This window comes from Neopelma chrysocephalum, unplaced genomic scaffold (assembly GCF_003984885.1).
Source record: "Neopelma chrysocephalum unplaced genomic scaffold, ASM398488v2 Primary Assembly neopelma1_22, whole genome shotgun sequence".
In the NCBI taxonomy this organism is placed as follows: domain Eukaryota; kingdom Metazoa; phylum Chordata; class Aves; order Passeriformes; family Pipridae; genus Neopelma; species Neopelma chrysocephalum.
The window spans coordinates 19,832,929-19,848,667 of NW_020897689.1; the positions used below are offsets into that span (position 1 = coordinate 19,832,929).

Below are 15,739 nucleotides of genomic sequence, written 5' to 3' on the forward strand. Positions count from 1 at the left end.
TCTTATTTACTTATTGTAAAGGGAAAACAAATTATATACCAGATTTTGCAATAACATTGTCTTTACTTCTATATTTAGAATAACACCAAGCATTTCTGTGAGTGCTCTGCTCTGGGCTTCTCCCTCCTCCCCAGTCTAGCTTTGCAACATCATTTGTGGACAGAACACAGATTTAAACACTTGGTTTACTAGGAGGAGCCTGCTGGTTTCCACACAGAGATCTGTTGAGCCAGCTCAACAAATGGTCAATTTTTTACAATTTCATGCTGCCCTTCATTCTCAAGTCAGTCCTGTATAATAAGGAGGCCAAGTAGACATTACAGTTGGACTCTTTGGTAAGGTTTTATTCTTTTCCTCTCTAGTTTTCTAACAACAATCTGTACATAAATAGTAGGTGAAATTTTAGTGAGAATAGGACTGATTCACTGTGATTAACATTTAAATTTTCATTGGCAATGGTACCTTATCAATAGTGTAAAACACAGTAAAAGCACATGCAGCAATTACTCTGTGTGTGGACCATCCCATTGCTGAATTCTGCTGGGCTACTAGAAACCCTTAAGTAAATTAGAGTAATGGACCAGTTATTTTATTTCTTAAATCTCTCCAGTCTGCAAAGAACTGCAAAACAGTTCATGTGTTCTCTCTGAAGGCCGGTATTCTGTTTGCTCTACTTTCTGGCCTTGTTGAGTAATCTGGTTTTGAGACTAGCTCTCAGTGGTGTTTCAGCAAGGGCAAAGTAACTGCCTTTAATGAGAAGAAAATTTTTGAAAGTTCCTACATTAATATTAGGTTCAAGAACCTGCAGTGTTTCTGTTGGCATTAGCTTCTCAGAAGGGAACTGTAACATTATAGTCTTCATGCAAAAATTTTCAGGCTCAAATAGTTTTCAAGTTTTAATCTTCCATTTACACTCTTGTTCATTGCACCCTCTCATACGTGCTCTGTTCCCCACCTAAGCACAGCCCACTGCATTGCAGTGGGAGGGAAAGTTTGAAACAGGAGAGGCATTGCTTAGTTGGATGGCTTGGCAGTGAAAATTTCAAGTCTGCAGCTCTAGTGAGGAATAGCAGTAGATATGCCAGAACTATCTATCAGATCCTTTGGATTTTATGAAGTTTCTGGGCACTGAATCATATTTACTTGGTTTGCCAGGGATATTGTGACAACAGACCATCTAACAGAATCATTCTTTTTTTGTCTTCAGATACTCCTTACTCTAGTTCATTTTTAGCCAATGTGTGACCAAATGCTCAGCTATATTTTGGGAATTGTAAAAAAAATTACTGACTTTGATAAAAGAACATGGTCGAGTTTGGTTTTTTTCCCCTGAAAATAATTTCTGAAAAGGAAAGAGAATGTTTTAACTTTGCCAGTCAGATTGGAAGTCAGCATGCCTAACTGTAGGATTATAAAGCAGTTGGGATTTAAAAGTGGTGACTTTAGGAAAGGCAAAAGAGACCTTCCTATAGTATTAATACCTTATGGAAAGTCTGCTGTCTTTTGTGGCACCCAATTGGTGTAAAATTCCTCAGTCATGGACGTTTGTAGATAGAGTGTGCAAATCTGCCATTTTTCAACCCAAGTCAGGATTCTGCTGAGTTGGGCCATTTTTCAGTAGAAATAAGCATTAACTGTTGTAAACTTCCGAGAAGATTTTAATGCCTTGGGTATGATAATGTCTATACATCTCTCTTGGCAGTTTTGGCATTCACTGCCTTAGAGAAATTTTTCAGATTGATCAAAGGGACTTCAATTATCAGCATTGCTTATTTTTCTGCCTTGTAATTGTAGTCAACATGCTAAAGACACTCCCAATATGCGTGTCCTTTACCTCAATGGCAATATTTTTGTGTTCAGGTAAAGCTTTCTTAGCATTGCTGAATCTTTAGCGTTCTTTTTCTGGTGTTTGGGCTGGCGCTTAAGCATTGTACATGCTGAATATTTTTAACTTACGCTTGATACAGTGAAAAATATAATAGGAAAGCATAATGGATAGAACATTCAAAAATGGTTGCTTGCCAGATGGAGAAAGGCCAAGTTTGTTATCAAGTGGTGTCCTGTGTGACCAGAATAGTGTTTTCCCTCAAGCAGTGAGCAGACCACTTGCTGTAGTTACCCACGGCATGCTCAAAGCAGGAAACCATAATGTACATGCTGCCATGGACACTCATAAGCATTTTTAAGTGGCAGAATAAAAAGCAAACTGAATTGAAAAGGGACATGCAATTTATATTCCTCGAACATGCTTATTTGCCCAAGTTTTTAATAGCAGCTTTCCAAGCTCTGGAATTCCTTGAATTTCTAAATTTACAGTTTATCAGTAGCAGAATCCTATACTTGACTCACAGGCACTCTGTCTCAGCAAAACATTAATTACATTACATTCACTAAATAAGGAAACAGCAACCCTTATGGAGTCCTCCAATTGGATATTTACGGTTCTGACTTCTCAGAGTCACTAACATCCAGTTTCCTAATGTATTGAGGAAGTTTCAGTTCACTGTTGATAATGCTAGAACTGCATAGAAATACAAAGGCTGTAAGTTCCTACTTCCTATTCTACGTACTTATCTTCTAGTTCTTTCCAATTATATGTTTATTACCTATTTTTAAACTGAATTTCAGTATGTGAATATTAGAGGCACTTATTTTACTCTCTGCTGAGGTAGGAAATTTTCCTGAAAGCCTATATGGTAAGGTGAGTGGAGGTAACTCATTGGAAAGGATGTGACAGAATTGTTCCAAAGTGAAAAACAATTTTTTTGCAAAAAACCAATTAATTTTACCATCATTATAAAATGAAAACTAGGAAAAAAAATGAAAACTGTAGGAAATGTTTTCACTTCTAATTTTGAAGAATTTTTGTGTCCTAGCTCTTAGTATGCAGTTGTGAGTAACACTAAAATTGCTCTAAAGTAAGTAATAAAAATCTTTAAATCATACTTTTCTGTGTAAAAAAAAAAATCAATAAAATTAGGTTGTAATTTTGAAATCCTAACTGTAGAGCTACAAAACGGATGATGAAGAGCCTAATGACTCTGAACTATTTGTAGAAATATTGTTACTGAGAGTTATGCTGTCAACTCAGTTGAACTACCCTTATTATTAGAGAGGTGACCAAAATATTGGGCTGACAGGGCATTTTGATCTAAGTTACTCTTTGTTTTATGCACCTAAATAGCAGCTGGTAACTACCGAGATTATGTATACATTACAAATATAAAATAAAGAATGCTTGAAAGACTTCTTCAGAATGGTTCTAAAATAAAACTTAAAGTACAATATCAGCATCTGTTGAACTTCAGCAGAACTCTTGCTTTTCATATGCTTGGTCATGTATAGGTACATTTTCCCAATTCTCTCTCTCTTTTTTTTCAACTTTTCCTTATTTCTACTCCATTGTAGTGATCTAGTGATAGGTAAAATATTAACAGACATATGAATTTTTGATATTCCAAGAGGAAACTGTACTGTAAAGTTTGGGGCCCCAAGTCAGAGTGTGGTTTAAATGTTGCTAAGGACATGTGCAGCTCAAAGCAGCCATTTCTATTTGTTCTTCTGGCCTCTCCCCCCTTTCTCTCCCAGTTTTACTGATGGAGGGAGTATAATGAGCATTTCCATAGCCTTGCTGCCCTTATGGAAGAGTAGGCAGCAATTTGCTGAGGGGATGCAAAGCTGTCGAGCTATTACTTATCTTGCTTGTGCTCAGGGCTTCACTCTTCCAGAAAGAAATACAGACTGATATCACTGAGTGAACAACACACTAAAACTGGTGGGCTACATTTTAGACTTTACAGGGCTTTACTAAAAATTCCAGATTTTGGGGCATCCAATCTGCAGAGAATTTCTTCTAAGGATTCCAACTTGATCTTTCCTCTCTTTTGTCTTCTGGCAGATCCTGATGAAGTAAAATTAGATATTGCACATATGCACTAGGTCCAAATGGCAGATAAATTTAGCAGTAAGTTTCCTTTCAGCCCCATTTGGGTTGAAGTTTAGGCACAAACATGCACTTACATATTACTCTTTGTCTGTTGCTGGCATGGCTCTAGAGTCTTCTTGCCGCCAGGAATGGCAGCAGCTGCTGCTGCCCGCAGCAGCCTCTAGCTACGGTGGCATAAACCTCTTCCATGATGGACAAGGAGGAGGAGGGTGTAAGATATCCTAGGTTACCTCTTTTTACTTTAAGGAAAAGGCTTCGTATTTCTCCTTTTTATAATATATTGCAGACTCAAATGTCTTTGTTGCTGATAAGTTCTGTACATCTTCAGAATTTTAGTGATTCTCAAAAGTAAGAGTTAGTCTGTCCTGAGCCCTATTTGCCTGCCTGTGTTCCAGCCTTCCTCAGTTCCTAGCTTCTTATCAATAAACTGCTCTGACATCCAGAGTCCTCTTCAGGATGAGCATAAGGCAATACCTCTAGCATCACTCATATGTTATTAGACTGAGAAGTTTTTCCTGGAGTGCTTGCCCAGAGAGGGAGCTCTAAGCCACATTCTCAGTGCCAGATGATATTTTGCCTGTCAAATATGATCCTATACACGGCATAAAAACTTTTAGAAGAATTGCAGGTTTTCTATATTAAAAATTGCTTGACAGAGAGAGCCTTTGTTACAAAATGTGCCCTAAAGGTTTCTCCAGTGTAAGGGGAAAACTAGGGATTTTTCTCCCCAGAGACCTTAAGGGCTATGTGTTTTGAAGTGTAAATGCCAAAGAACAAGTGCAAACTAGATGCATAGTGATAATAAGATGACTGTGCACCCAGTGAGCTTTCCAATTGATTATTTACATGTGCAGTATCCTCCCAATACACATTCTGCTTCATCTCCTTGCTATCTATATGCGGGGACAGGAGCTCTGCAGGCAAAGTAATCATGCAAGTCACTCATGAAGCTTTATAAATGAGCCCTTCTATAACACTGTGACTGAGAGGGCAGTATCATTTTTCTGATAGTTGCTGATGTCATGGAGTGGCAATTGTTCACTGCTCTGTTATTTAACACTGCAATTGAATAAAATATCTTCCTGCTTGATGCCTCCAACAAGAAGACTTGTTTACCCATGGAAAAATCGTGAATTACTGTAAGGTTTGTTTAATTATGAAATAAGATTTACAGCCTGGCTAATGCTGATTCCACTGCGTATGTGCATGTGTATATCAAATGTACTGTACTCTTATTCTCTTGTTGACAAGGCTAAGGATTAGTTTTGTAGTTTGCTTTGTTCCTTTTTCTTTTCATAAACACATGTAGACAGTGATCGTATGAAGTTGTTCCTTACCTATTCCTCCACTACTGAAAACAACAGTAAGGGCATCACTGATTAGCATGACTCAAACTAATGGGCATTCCGGGTTCAGATTTCAATGCAGTGAATTCCACAGGTGAATTCACAGAAGCCAGCCACATTGGGAAATCTACATGTATCAAAAGAGGAAAAAAATTGCTAACATTATTGAGGTTAATTAACTGAAGAGGACAACTAATGCATATTCTTGAAATAGAGCAAATGCAGTCTCACTATGAATGTAGGGACTGAGCTCTGAGCATGTCACTCTGTTCTGTCCCCTGCCTACCTCTTCATTCCCGTTCCTTGTTTCCTTGCCACTGTACTGACATTTTAGTGGAAACAGAAATAGTGGCAGTAACTTTTTGGAGCACAGAAGGGTGCTTGGGTTTTACACAGGTTCAAATAAAGACTGAATTTTTGGAAATCAAAAAATCTTTTGAGTGTTGGTATGCTACTAGAAACCATGTGCTGGTCAAAAAGACCTTGAATTTAAAATTATTAAGGGCTCAGCAATCCATAGGAGGAAGAATTGTATATGCTTGGCTTATTTTTTTCCCCTAAACATCTCCTAATAGTTACTGCAGGAGACAGGATATTGGACAAAGTGCATTTTTATCTGACCAACTATGGCCATTCTTATGCTTTATGAAATGAGGAATAAAAGAGCATCTGAAATCACCTTTGTACCTCCATTAATTCAACCCCTGTTCTTTATCATAATATGAAAGGGAATGAAGATAATGAATAGACAGAGTTGAGTTTGACTGGCTTTTAAGTTATTTATTGAACTTTTTTTCAAAACATGACTTGTGATGTAAATGAAGCATAACCAAATACATAACTGTGACAAATTGGTATTAAACGGTCCTTGTGAAAAGTGCTGTGAGTGAGAAGTGTCCTTGCCTTTTATCAGTTTATTTAGAAAAGTCTCAATAATTATTTTATACTACGAAAATTTCTGTGAGTCAGCACTGTACACCACCTTTTGCCTGATTCATGGTGTAGCTCTCCCCAAACTGCCTGCTGTTGGATGCCATCAGTAGAGTGTTTTTTTCAATAAACGTTGGGAAGGTTTGCCTTGGTTTTGTAGATTATGGAAGGAATGTAACTAAGTTTAAAATGGTTGCTTATGTAACATATTATTTACATTAAAGTTGTATTTTAACATACGGAGAATAAAACACATGCAATATTGAAGCCAAACTTTAAGGAGAACAGCGTAGTTCTGGTCTGGAGCCTGTTACTCTGGTCTGCACTACTGTGTCTTGCAAGTGATCCTCTTCAAATGAATCAGGTTGCTCAGGGTATAAGGTGGTGTTTGGCAAGGTCTGGCCTGATGGTGTCCAGCCCAACAAGATTAAAGCAAACTTCAGCATACAGGATTTTGGTAGACAATCTTTCAGAGTGGGTGTTATGACAGCCTGCATTTGCACAGCAAGAAGTTTCAGTCTCACTCATCCTACTCAGCTCATTTGCTTCCAATCTCCTTTTAGAAAGAACAGTTACCCATCTTGCTGCTCTCAGAGATGCTCTGTCAACAGGTAGCCCACTCAAAGAGTTCACTTAACCTGAACACATGCTGCCTTGGAGTCTGCAGGCGTCATTGTCTGTTTGGGCTGTGTATGGGGTCCTCTCATATCTCCACTCCTTAGAGCAGAACAAAGTGGCCCCAACAAATGCCTTGTTCATTTGGTGTGATTAATTATTACCAGGAATGGTTTTGACTTGTAGGACACCCTCATATGGTCAGACTATTTCAAAAGAGCCATAAGTGGTGTAAGGTTAATTGCCTTTTCCTTGTTTTCTGTCTGCTTCCGAAGTAGGCTGTCTGCCCTTTCAGTGGATCTGAGGTTCCATGTGGCCATATGGTTGCAGGCCTGCGCCCACTACTGCTGTTAGAGCTGAAGCCCAATGCTTTGGATTACTCACTAGTAAAATGTGTTTCAGGTAGCTGAAATCTCAGCTGTATAAACTATTAAAGCATACTCTAAATATTAATTGCATTCTCACACGAGAGTTAATTTGAGAGAGGGTGAGGATTTATTCAGAGATTTGTCTTTATGTAGAATGGCTTCTTAACTCCTCCCTGACTTACCTGCAAGGAATATGAAAAGTCTGGGTGATTTAGAGTATAAAATTGATACCTAAGAGATCTTTTAAAACATCTGGAGATTTTTCTCTCAAGGAGATAAATGAGAGTATATATATGTACCTTGGTTTGCTATTCACAGTACTTCAATAACACTTAGAGTTCAGATCTTAAATTTGTGCTCTCAGAAAAGTGGTATTTGATAAACTTATTATTCCAGCCATCTTTGGTGCTCACTTCAACTTTAAGAAAGCATTCCTATTGAGCACTGCATTGAGCATTTGACATATCTTGTCTGAAGACAGTTCTTTCTGAGTAGAACAACTATATGTTAACCTGTAACAGAAGAAAACATATTCCTATAAATTGACCTAGTTTCCTGCTCTAAATCAGAGAGTCCTTAAAATACCAACTGCCACTGATTTTTGACAGAGATTTAGGCCATGATAATGTGAATGTCTGTGGCAGATAATTGAAATGAAGGATGCAATAGTTCTGAGAATCAAAATTCGTATTCAGAGCATCTGTTTGCTTGAGCTTTCTTTGGCATTGTCTTTTCTTCCACCATTTCCAAGTTTCCTTCAAAATCAGGGAGAAAACTAATGCAGTGATGATTGCAATGAGCCTGGAAAGTTCACAGCAGGAGTACGGACTTCTCATGTGTTCAAAAACAAAGCTGATGTCACTTTGCATCTTGCTGGTCTCAGTGGGATCTAAAAGGAGGAGCTGGAAGCTGTAATGCAATGTGATGATTAAGGAACTAACTTTGAAGTAGAGAAGTTATTGCAGTTCTTGTTTTGAGAATTAGAATCATAGAACCATAGAATGATTTGAGTTGGAGGGGACCTTAAAGACCATCTAATTCCAACTCTCCTGTCATGAGCAGGGAGACCTTCCACTAAGCCAGGTTGCCCAAGGCATATCCAAACTGCTCTTGAACCCTTCCAGGAATGGGGCATCCACAACTTCTCAGGGCAACTCTTTTCAGTACCTCATCACGCTCAGTAAAGAATTTCTTCCAAATATCTAATTTAAACCTACCTCTCAGTTTAAAGCCATTATCCCTTGTCCTATCAATTACTCTTAACAGAGAGTACTTGGACTGAAGGTATCCAAAGGGTGTTGGTCAGAGCAGATGATCAGTGCAGAGCAGTGTGCAAGGCGGGAAAAGGAGGTGTAAGAAATACCGGTCCATGAGTGAGAAGTCTGTCCCTAAGCCTGGAGACTGTTCTATGCTTCCGCAAGAAGGTGGCTGCTGTCTGATCCAGCAGTCTGTTCTTGGAGTATTTTTCTGAGGGGTGATGCTCTTTAGTCCCTGGAAGAGGATCTGTGCATGGGTGAGGCAAGCCCCATCTAGCTGTATTTCTGAAGTGAAACACATACATGTTTTGCAGTCAGACTCTCCCTTTTCAGCATTAAGTAACAAAACCAGTTGTAGATGTGTTTCCAGGCTTCCAGCATTCTGGGGTAAGGACTTGAAAGCTGCACAGTTACTAAAGATGTGTCCTGCCCTGAGTGAGCAGCAGCATTTGATGAGGGCATCATTTGCAATCATGGCTGGTGACTGGCAGTGGGGATGAAGAGCTTCCTGCAGGAGGGGAGCCACGCAGTGGGTCTATGGCTGCTTCCCCATGTGCACTGGGAGGGGGTGGACCTCATCTCGGCCCAGCAGTCAGGAGGTGTTTGGGCTGTGACTGCCTGTATCGAAGGGTGAACATGTCTTTCCTCTCCTGGGCCAGACCCTCTTGACCTTTTCCTGAGCAACTCTTGCTTTGAAGTAGCCTTATTCTTGGCAAAAGTAGACAGCTGCCCAGGGATGAGGAATGTACTAAACCTTGTAATCTAATTACCTTGGTAACATCTGTAAGAAACTATTAATGCTCCACCACTTTTTGTTTTTCCTTCATCTCTTTTATGGAAATACGTATTTCTCTTTACTTGGCAAACTCGTGATTTATACCATACCCATTGTAGCCATTCTCCTTAGCATTAACCCAACAAACAACAGTTCCCATTTCTAACAAGCAAGGTGATATGACTGTAATAAACAGTATTTGACTGTATAGTAGAAACTGAGATTTCCCATCAAGTAACTAAGTTTTGCTAAGAAAAGACAAAATCTTGTAAATACTTTTTTCTTGTTTCAGAGTACTATAATGCTTGATTGCATTTACTCAGCATAGGAATCTTTTCAATGGTCATGTTTTAGAACAAATATAAGATTTTTTTTCTTCTATGTTGTAACCTCACACGTGTAAGCTTTAGTTGTCAACCATTTGTCATAAAGAGAAAAAAAGAAATAAAAGAATTATTGCTTATGATTACAAGGTAAAACTAACAGCTGTGCTTGAGAATTGGCTGTTCCTGGATCTAGCTCTAATCACAGCTCTCATCATTCCCATTTAGCTGTCTGTGTCCTGGTAGTGGTTCCTCTGCACTGCATGAGCGGGGACACTTGAGTGCCAGCACACAGAAGTTTCCTAGGGATCAGACTTGTGTGCTGCAGAGTAGGCAGCACTCCCACCTTTTAGGTGATTCTTTGCATCCTCTGGTTACTCACTTGTTTCTCTCTTTGCTCCCAACAGTAGGGAATTTTCTGAGCCCTTCAAAGGGAAGAGCATCCCTCACTCTGTGACTGATTCAGTAATTGATTTAATTAATTTGAAACTAACTATCACTTGTTAAACTGATAATCAAGAAGCCAATTATCTGTTAACAGTCCTAAATACAAATCAGCAGTAATCAAAGTGTTTTCTCTTAAAGAAATCTGGATTTTTTTTCTGATATCTCAGAGCTTTTAAAATGTGTTGCAAATATGGCTATTTTCTTTAAAATATGGCTATTTTCTTTAAAAAACCAAAACCCCTATATTGGAATTTCATTTTCTCTTTTGGAATACTAAAAGTGCATATTTATTTCTGAAACTCTATTTAGAATTTTAACCTCTTTTATTGGTTATGCTCTTTAAGACATAAGTCTCAGGGCATGATAGAAGGTTTATCAAGGATAAATCCTGCTCACTTTATTCACTTGCATAGCTGAAATCCTCAAGCAGCACTGCTCTGTTGCAAGTTTGGTTGGTGTACACATTTAAAAGTATTATTCTAGGAATGTTATGTATTTTATAGTATATACATTTGTATTTGTAAGAAGTCATATAAAAGTGGTACATACCAAAGCATAGCTCTTTCTTTTTCTCCAGCCATTAATTATAAAGCATCTTATAGAACAACAAAAATGTTCCTTAAATAAAACCATTTAAATTATGATTCTTATTATGGATTTTTATGAAACTAGATTTTTTGCAGGTTTAAAAAACAAAGCAATTTTTAAAAATATGTTCATAACATATGCCCAGTCCTGTATAATTTGTGACATAAAAGTTTTGGATGAGTACAGCAAGCAAGGCACTGATGTATCATGTCTTGTCTATGACTTTCTAAGTATTTAATTGAATTAGATCACTCCCCATTTATACAGTGTTTTCTTCCCTTTTAAAAATCTGATCTGAGTGCAGTGAATAGTTGTTTTTTACTGTAATAATGATAGTGAGTCAACAGTTTGATTATTCATGTAGTTTAAGTATGAGTATTTCTGAGCTCATCCATTAAAGAATGTGTCCTGATGTTTGGTTTTTTTTGAAATACCACATATGTATAAATGTGTTTACTTCTTTTCCATAGTAGTTGTTTAGAGGGGCACAAAGCAGATGGTATATTAAGGTGCTAAAATATTAAGGTCCATCTCATGCTGTATCTCCAGTTTCAATCTGAACACATTCCTGACTACTAACTTCCCAGTTTTGTTTCCAGCTTCACTGTCTGCAATAAGCATAGACTTGTAGAGCCCTAGGCAGGTGTAGCACCATTAGCAAAACCATGTAAGTTGCCAAAAACCAGGTGCTTTAAAGAACAAGAAGTAAGCAAATTGAGCGCCTAATTCTGCTGCCTTTTAACCCATTGAAGGATGAACTGTTTTCCTATATAGCCTATTGGCGAAAAGATTGCTTAGATGTAAAGAGTAGTAGCACAGGTAGCAAATTCGAATGCTGACAACAGGATACACAAACCCATAAGTATGTGAAGACACATACTAATCATACAATTCATCTGTAAAATCTTGGGGGTAACAACAACACATCCAGAATTTTTGGATGTAGTTTTCAGATTTATAATCTAATCCACTATTGATCAGTATTTTCACGTATATTATAACATACAATGAATGAACAAAGTGAATGGGCACATGAACAAAATGAAGAGAGGATCTTTGTTTCTGGAGTCAACTCTTCCAGCATATCTCTACTGCCAGCAGTAGAGCACATCTACATCAGATGTGCTCAAGTTTTGGCTGTGCAAGAGGATATTTATGGATGCGACGTGCTGTTCTGCACACTTAAAACCCGAGAACTAGATTCTCTCTGAGTACCATGTGCACCTCTGCTGATTTTGGAAATATGCAATACTACAGTAATGAGCATGGTATAACAATCTGAATAGATCCATAGACATATGGATAGACAGATTGATTAAGGCATATTTTGTCACTGTGCCTAAAAATCGTTTGTGATACTTATCTTTTTTGTACACAGTGATACTAAGGTGTCAGCCCAGATAATTTCCCTTAACTTAGTAATATTTCATGGATTTACTTAAAGCTTTTACTTGCAAATGTGGAGAAATGTGTGTGCACATTTTGCAAAAATGTACTGGTGTTAGTAAATGTAAACCACTTGCATTCTATTTTGAAAAAAATTGTGAAGATATAAATTATGTTTGAACTGGACAAAGATGAATATGTGGCATGTGACTGAAAATATATATTTTTTAATAGATGATTCAGCCGCAGAGAGTTTTAATGGCAATGAGACCGTGGGACACAGTTCCAATGCTTCAGGGGGAACACACTGCAGGGAGATGGCAGAAACCAACAGTAATGGCAAAACAAATCTGGAGCAGGATGAGCAGCCTCTGAACCTGAGTGACAGTCCCCTCTCTGCTCAGCTGACTTCAGAATACAGACTAGATGATCACAGCAGTAATGGAAAGAACAAATACAAGACTCTCCTAATTTCTGACCTCAAGATGGAACGGGAGGCAAGAGAAAATGGAAGCAAGGTAAGATGCTTCCACATGCTCCAGATATGAAGTGTGTAGTTTAGAAAAGAAAAAGATTTGTGAGGCCAAACTAAAGGTTATTCCCACATGAGCACTTAATGCAATCTGTCTAATGTTTGTCGGATCATTACTTAAATGCTATATATAGGTATGTATGCTCTGTTACACATATATTATGCATATGTACATTAAGTGTTATGTGGATGTACATGGGTGAATAAATATGTATAGGCATGTATATTGTGCTGACACACAGACAAAAAATGGTGCAGTTCTCCATCAGACATGAATTTTATCAATTCATTTATGGGGAAGTGTCTACTTACCCATTTGAAATATATATATATAAAAATATGTATATAATGTGGTACATATATATATGTATTAATACTGAGATACATATATGTATGTATATTTATAGATGGCCATCTCATCACATGTATTATGATTCTGTAGAATTGTCATGGTTTAGCCCCAGCCATCAACTAAGTACCTTGCAGCTGCTCATTCACTCCCCTCCCCAGTCTGGTGGGGTGGCAGGGAGAATTGAAAAAAGGTAAAACCTACGGGTTGAGATAAGAACAGTGCAATAATTGAAATAAAGTAAAGTATAATACTACTACTAGTAATTGTAATGAAAAAGAAGACAACAAAATGAGAAAGAGGAATAAAATACAAGAAACACAAATGACAAACAAAGCAATCACTCACCCACCACCCACTGACCGATACCCGCAGCCAGTGTCTGAGCAGCGATTGGTGGCTTCTGGCCAACTACCCCCAGTTTATACGCTGGGCATGGTGCTCTATGGTATGGAATAACCCTTAGGCCAGTTCGGGTCAGCTGTCCTGGTCATGCTCCCTCTTGGCTTCTTGTGCACCTGCTCCCTGGCAGAGCCTGGGAAACTGAAAAGTCCTTGACTTAGGGTAAGCACTGCTTAGTACCAACTAAAACATCAGTTTGTTATCAGTATTATTCTCATATTTAATCCAAAACATAGCATTATACCAGCTACCAGGAAGAAAATGAACTCACACCCAGCCAAAACCAGGACAAGAGTGAATCCATAAGAATGTTAAGCGTTTATACCCAAGAAAATTACTACATCTGAATTATCAACATCTGAAAGGAGCTGACTTTTTTCTTTCATTATTGTGTTATGCAGGCACCTAACCTGAATTAAAACTGACAAGTTTGCTTTAAGACGCTGGAATTTCCTGAGGGCTTTTCTCTCTAGTTTCTATTATGTGGATAAGGGGAAGCAAGGGTGGTTATTTTGTAGATAGACAGATCCTATAGATTAGGTTTGTTAGCTTTCTAGGAAGGTGTTCGTCATGAGGACCTACTGTAAGGGAGGGTGAAGAAATGGCCTGTGTCATAGAATTCAGCCATTGATCTTACTGGTGACAAGTTCCTGCTTTTTATCTGATAAACAACTGGCTTACCACTTTTACAGCAGCAATAATAGGATGTTAGTCATGGATCCAAGTACTATTAATGCTAGTCACTTGCTTTCAGTAGCCTGACAACACAGATATACTTTGAATTGGCACATTTTTTACAGGACTTTGAAGGAGGAGTGTTATAGAAAATCACTTTTTCTAGGCATACCTAGAAGGGGATTGTACATGACTGATGTCTAGAGAACAACATTTGTTTATGCTAAAGTTTTACCTTCTGTCTTCATTGCCTGTGGAGTAAAAATAAAAACTTGAAATGTGTTTGTAATTGAAGTGTCTGAGTCTTGGTGGGTAGAAGAAAGGGAGACTAAATGGGAGATTGTTAATCTTTCTTGTGGCCATTCCAGTTTAGCAAATCATGTATCCCAAACCTTCTCCATAAAATCTTCATGGAAAACTGTCTATCTGCACGGAATACTTTTTTTCTCACAAATTTTCATATCGTGGAAAATGTTCTGACTATCTGTAGTCTCAGTGTGTGTATACACTCCGATGCTGGATTTACTCAGTACTCTCACTGTTGCACAGTGAGTCCCAAATTGGCTAATAGGGGTGGTATCTTCATTTGCTTCAGGGAACATTGTTCCAATGAAGCTTGTCACCCAAATATTGACAGACACACAGGCCCTTTTGCCTGAGGTAGGTTGTTGCTTCTGCCATCACTCTTGCAAATACACAAATAAGCTTGGCAAAGAAAGCAGGAGTCTTAATGTGGAACTCATTTATAACTAAGACAAGAACATAGCCTGAATTTCCAATTTCAATCAGTTCCAACTAAGATGCAAAAAAGTATCAAAAAGTGTTAAAAATCTGTTTGTAATGAATTGAGATGACAATCAAAGCCATCTCATTCTTTGTTACTCTACAACTTATAAGACACCAGAATCATCCCCCACATCAATACATTCTTTCACACTCACTGTCATCCTACCCACTCTATACTGCCAAGAATATGCAGATTTGTCTTCCCGTTTTGTCCTAGTGAAACTCATGTTGATGTTCACAGTTCATTTAAGTATATGATTTATTAGGTATGCAATGAAGATTATCAAATATGGAGTAAATACTTCAGGAAGAACACAGTCCTGGGATAAGCAAAAAATTTTCAGAGATCTGTAAGTTGAGTATAGAGTAAAAGAATATTTTTTGGCCAATTTAGTGTTTTACAGATTAATTCTACTCTTATTTTTTAAATCTAAAAGAAGTTGTAAGATACTTTTGTAAAGGTTAAAACCCATCAATGTATTAGAATAGAATGTGACTGTACAACATCTCAGAATTTAATATGCATATATATATACAGTCATATAAATAATTACTACTGTTTTACCTTAAATGGTATCTTACATACTGAACAGTCAAAGAATATTTTACAACTAGCCTAGACTCTCATTCTCTGCAAAAAAAGGAAAGAAAATAAAGAACATATAAGGTTAACAGAGTACTACTGTTTACTAGGAGCCATATCTCACATATCCTTTTTACCTAGAATACACCAAGTATGTGGGATGTTTTTTGAAGTCTCCTGGAAATTGTCCCAGTGCTCTCTCAGCCCAGTTACCAGAGATGATTGGACCTGAATAATGGCATCACTGGTAGTGATGGGTAAGCAAATGTGTTTAGTGCAACCTCTTGCCTTGGTTTTGGCTAAGGACAGGGTTAACTTTTTGCAGTAGCTGTGAAGGGGTGGTGCCTGGAGCTGTGTGGGAGTGGCCACGACCATAATATTATTCCATACCATCTCATGTCCTTTGCCAGAGATAGGGACTCTCTCTCTTGC

General features: G+C 38.0%; 1 protein-coding gene across 6 annotated transcripts in view; it reads left to right on the forward strand.

The window, feature by feature from the left end:
• Window positions 1-15,739, forward strand: part of NOL4 (nucleolar protein 4) — a 188,655-nt gene that overhangs the window by 96,752 nt on the left and 76,164 nt on the right. For all 6 annotated transcript variants that reach the window (XM_027674424.1, XM_027674443.1, XM_027674408.1 and 3 more), the window contains one exon: window positions 12,215-12,498. In XM_027674424.1, coding sequence (XP_027530225.1) covers window positions 12,215-12,498 — 284 coding nt within the window. The remainder of the gene's footprint in view (window positions 1-12,214; window positions 12,499-15,739) is intronic.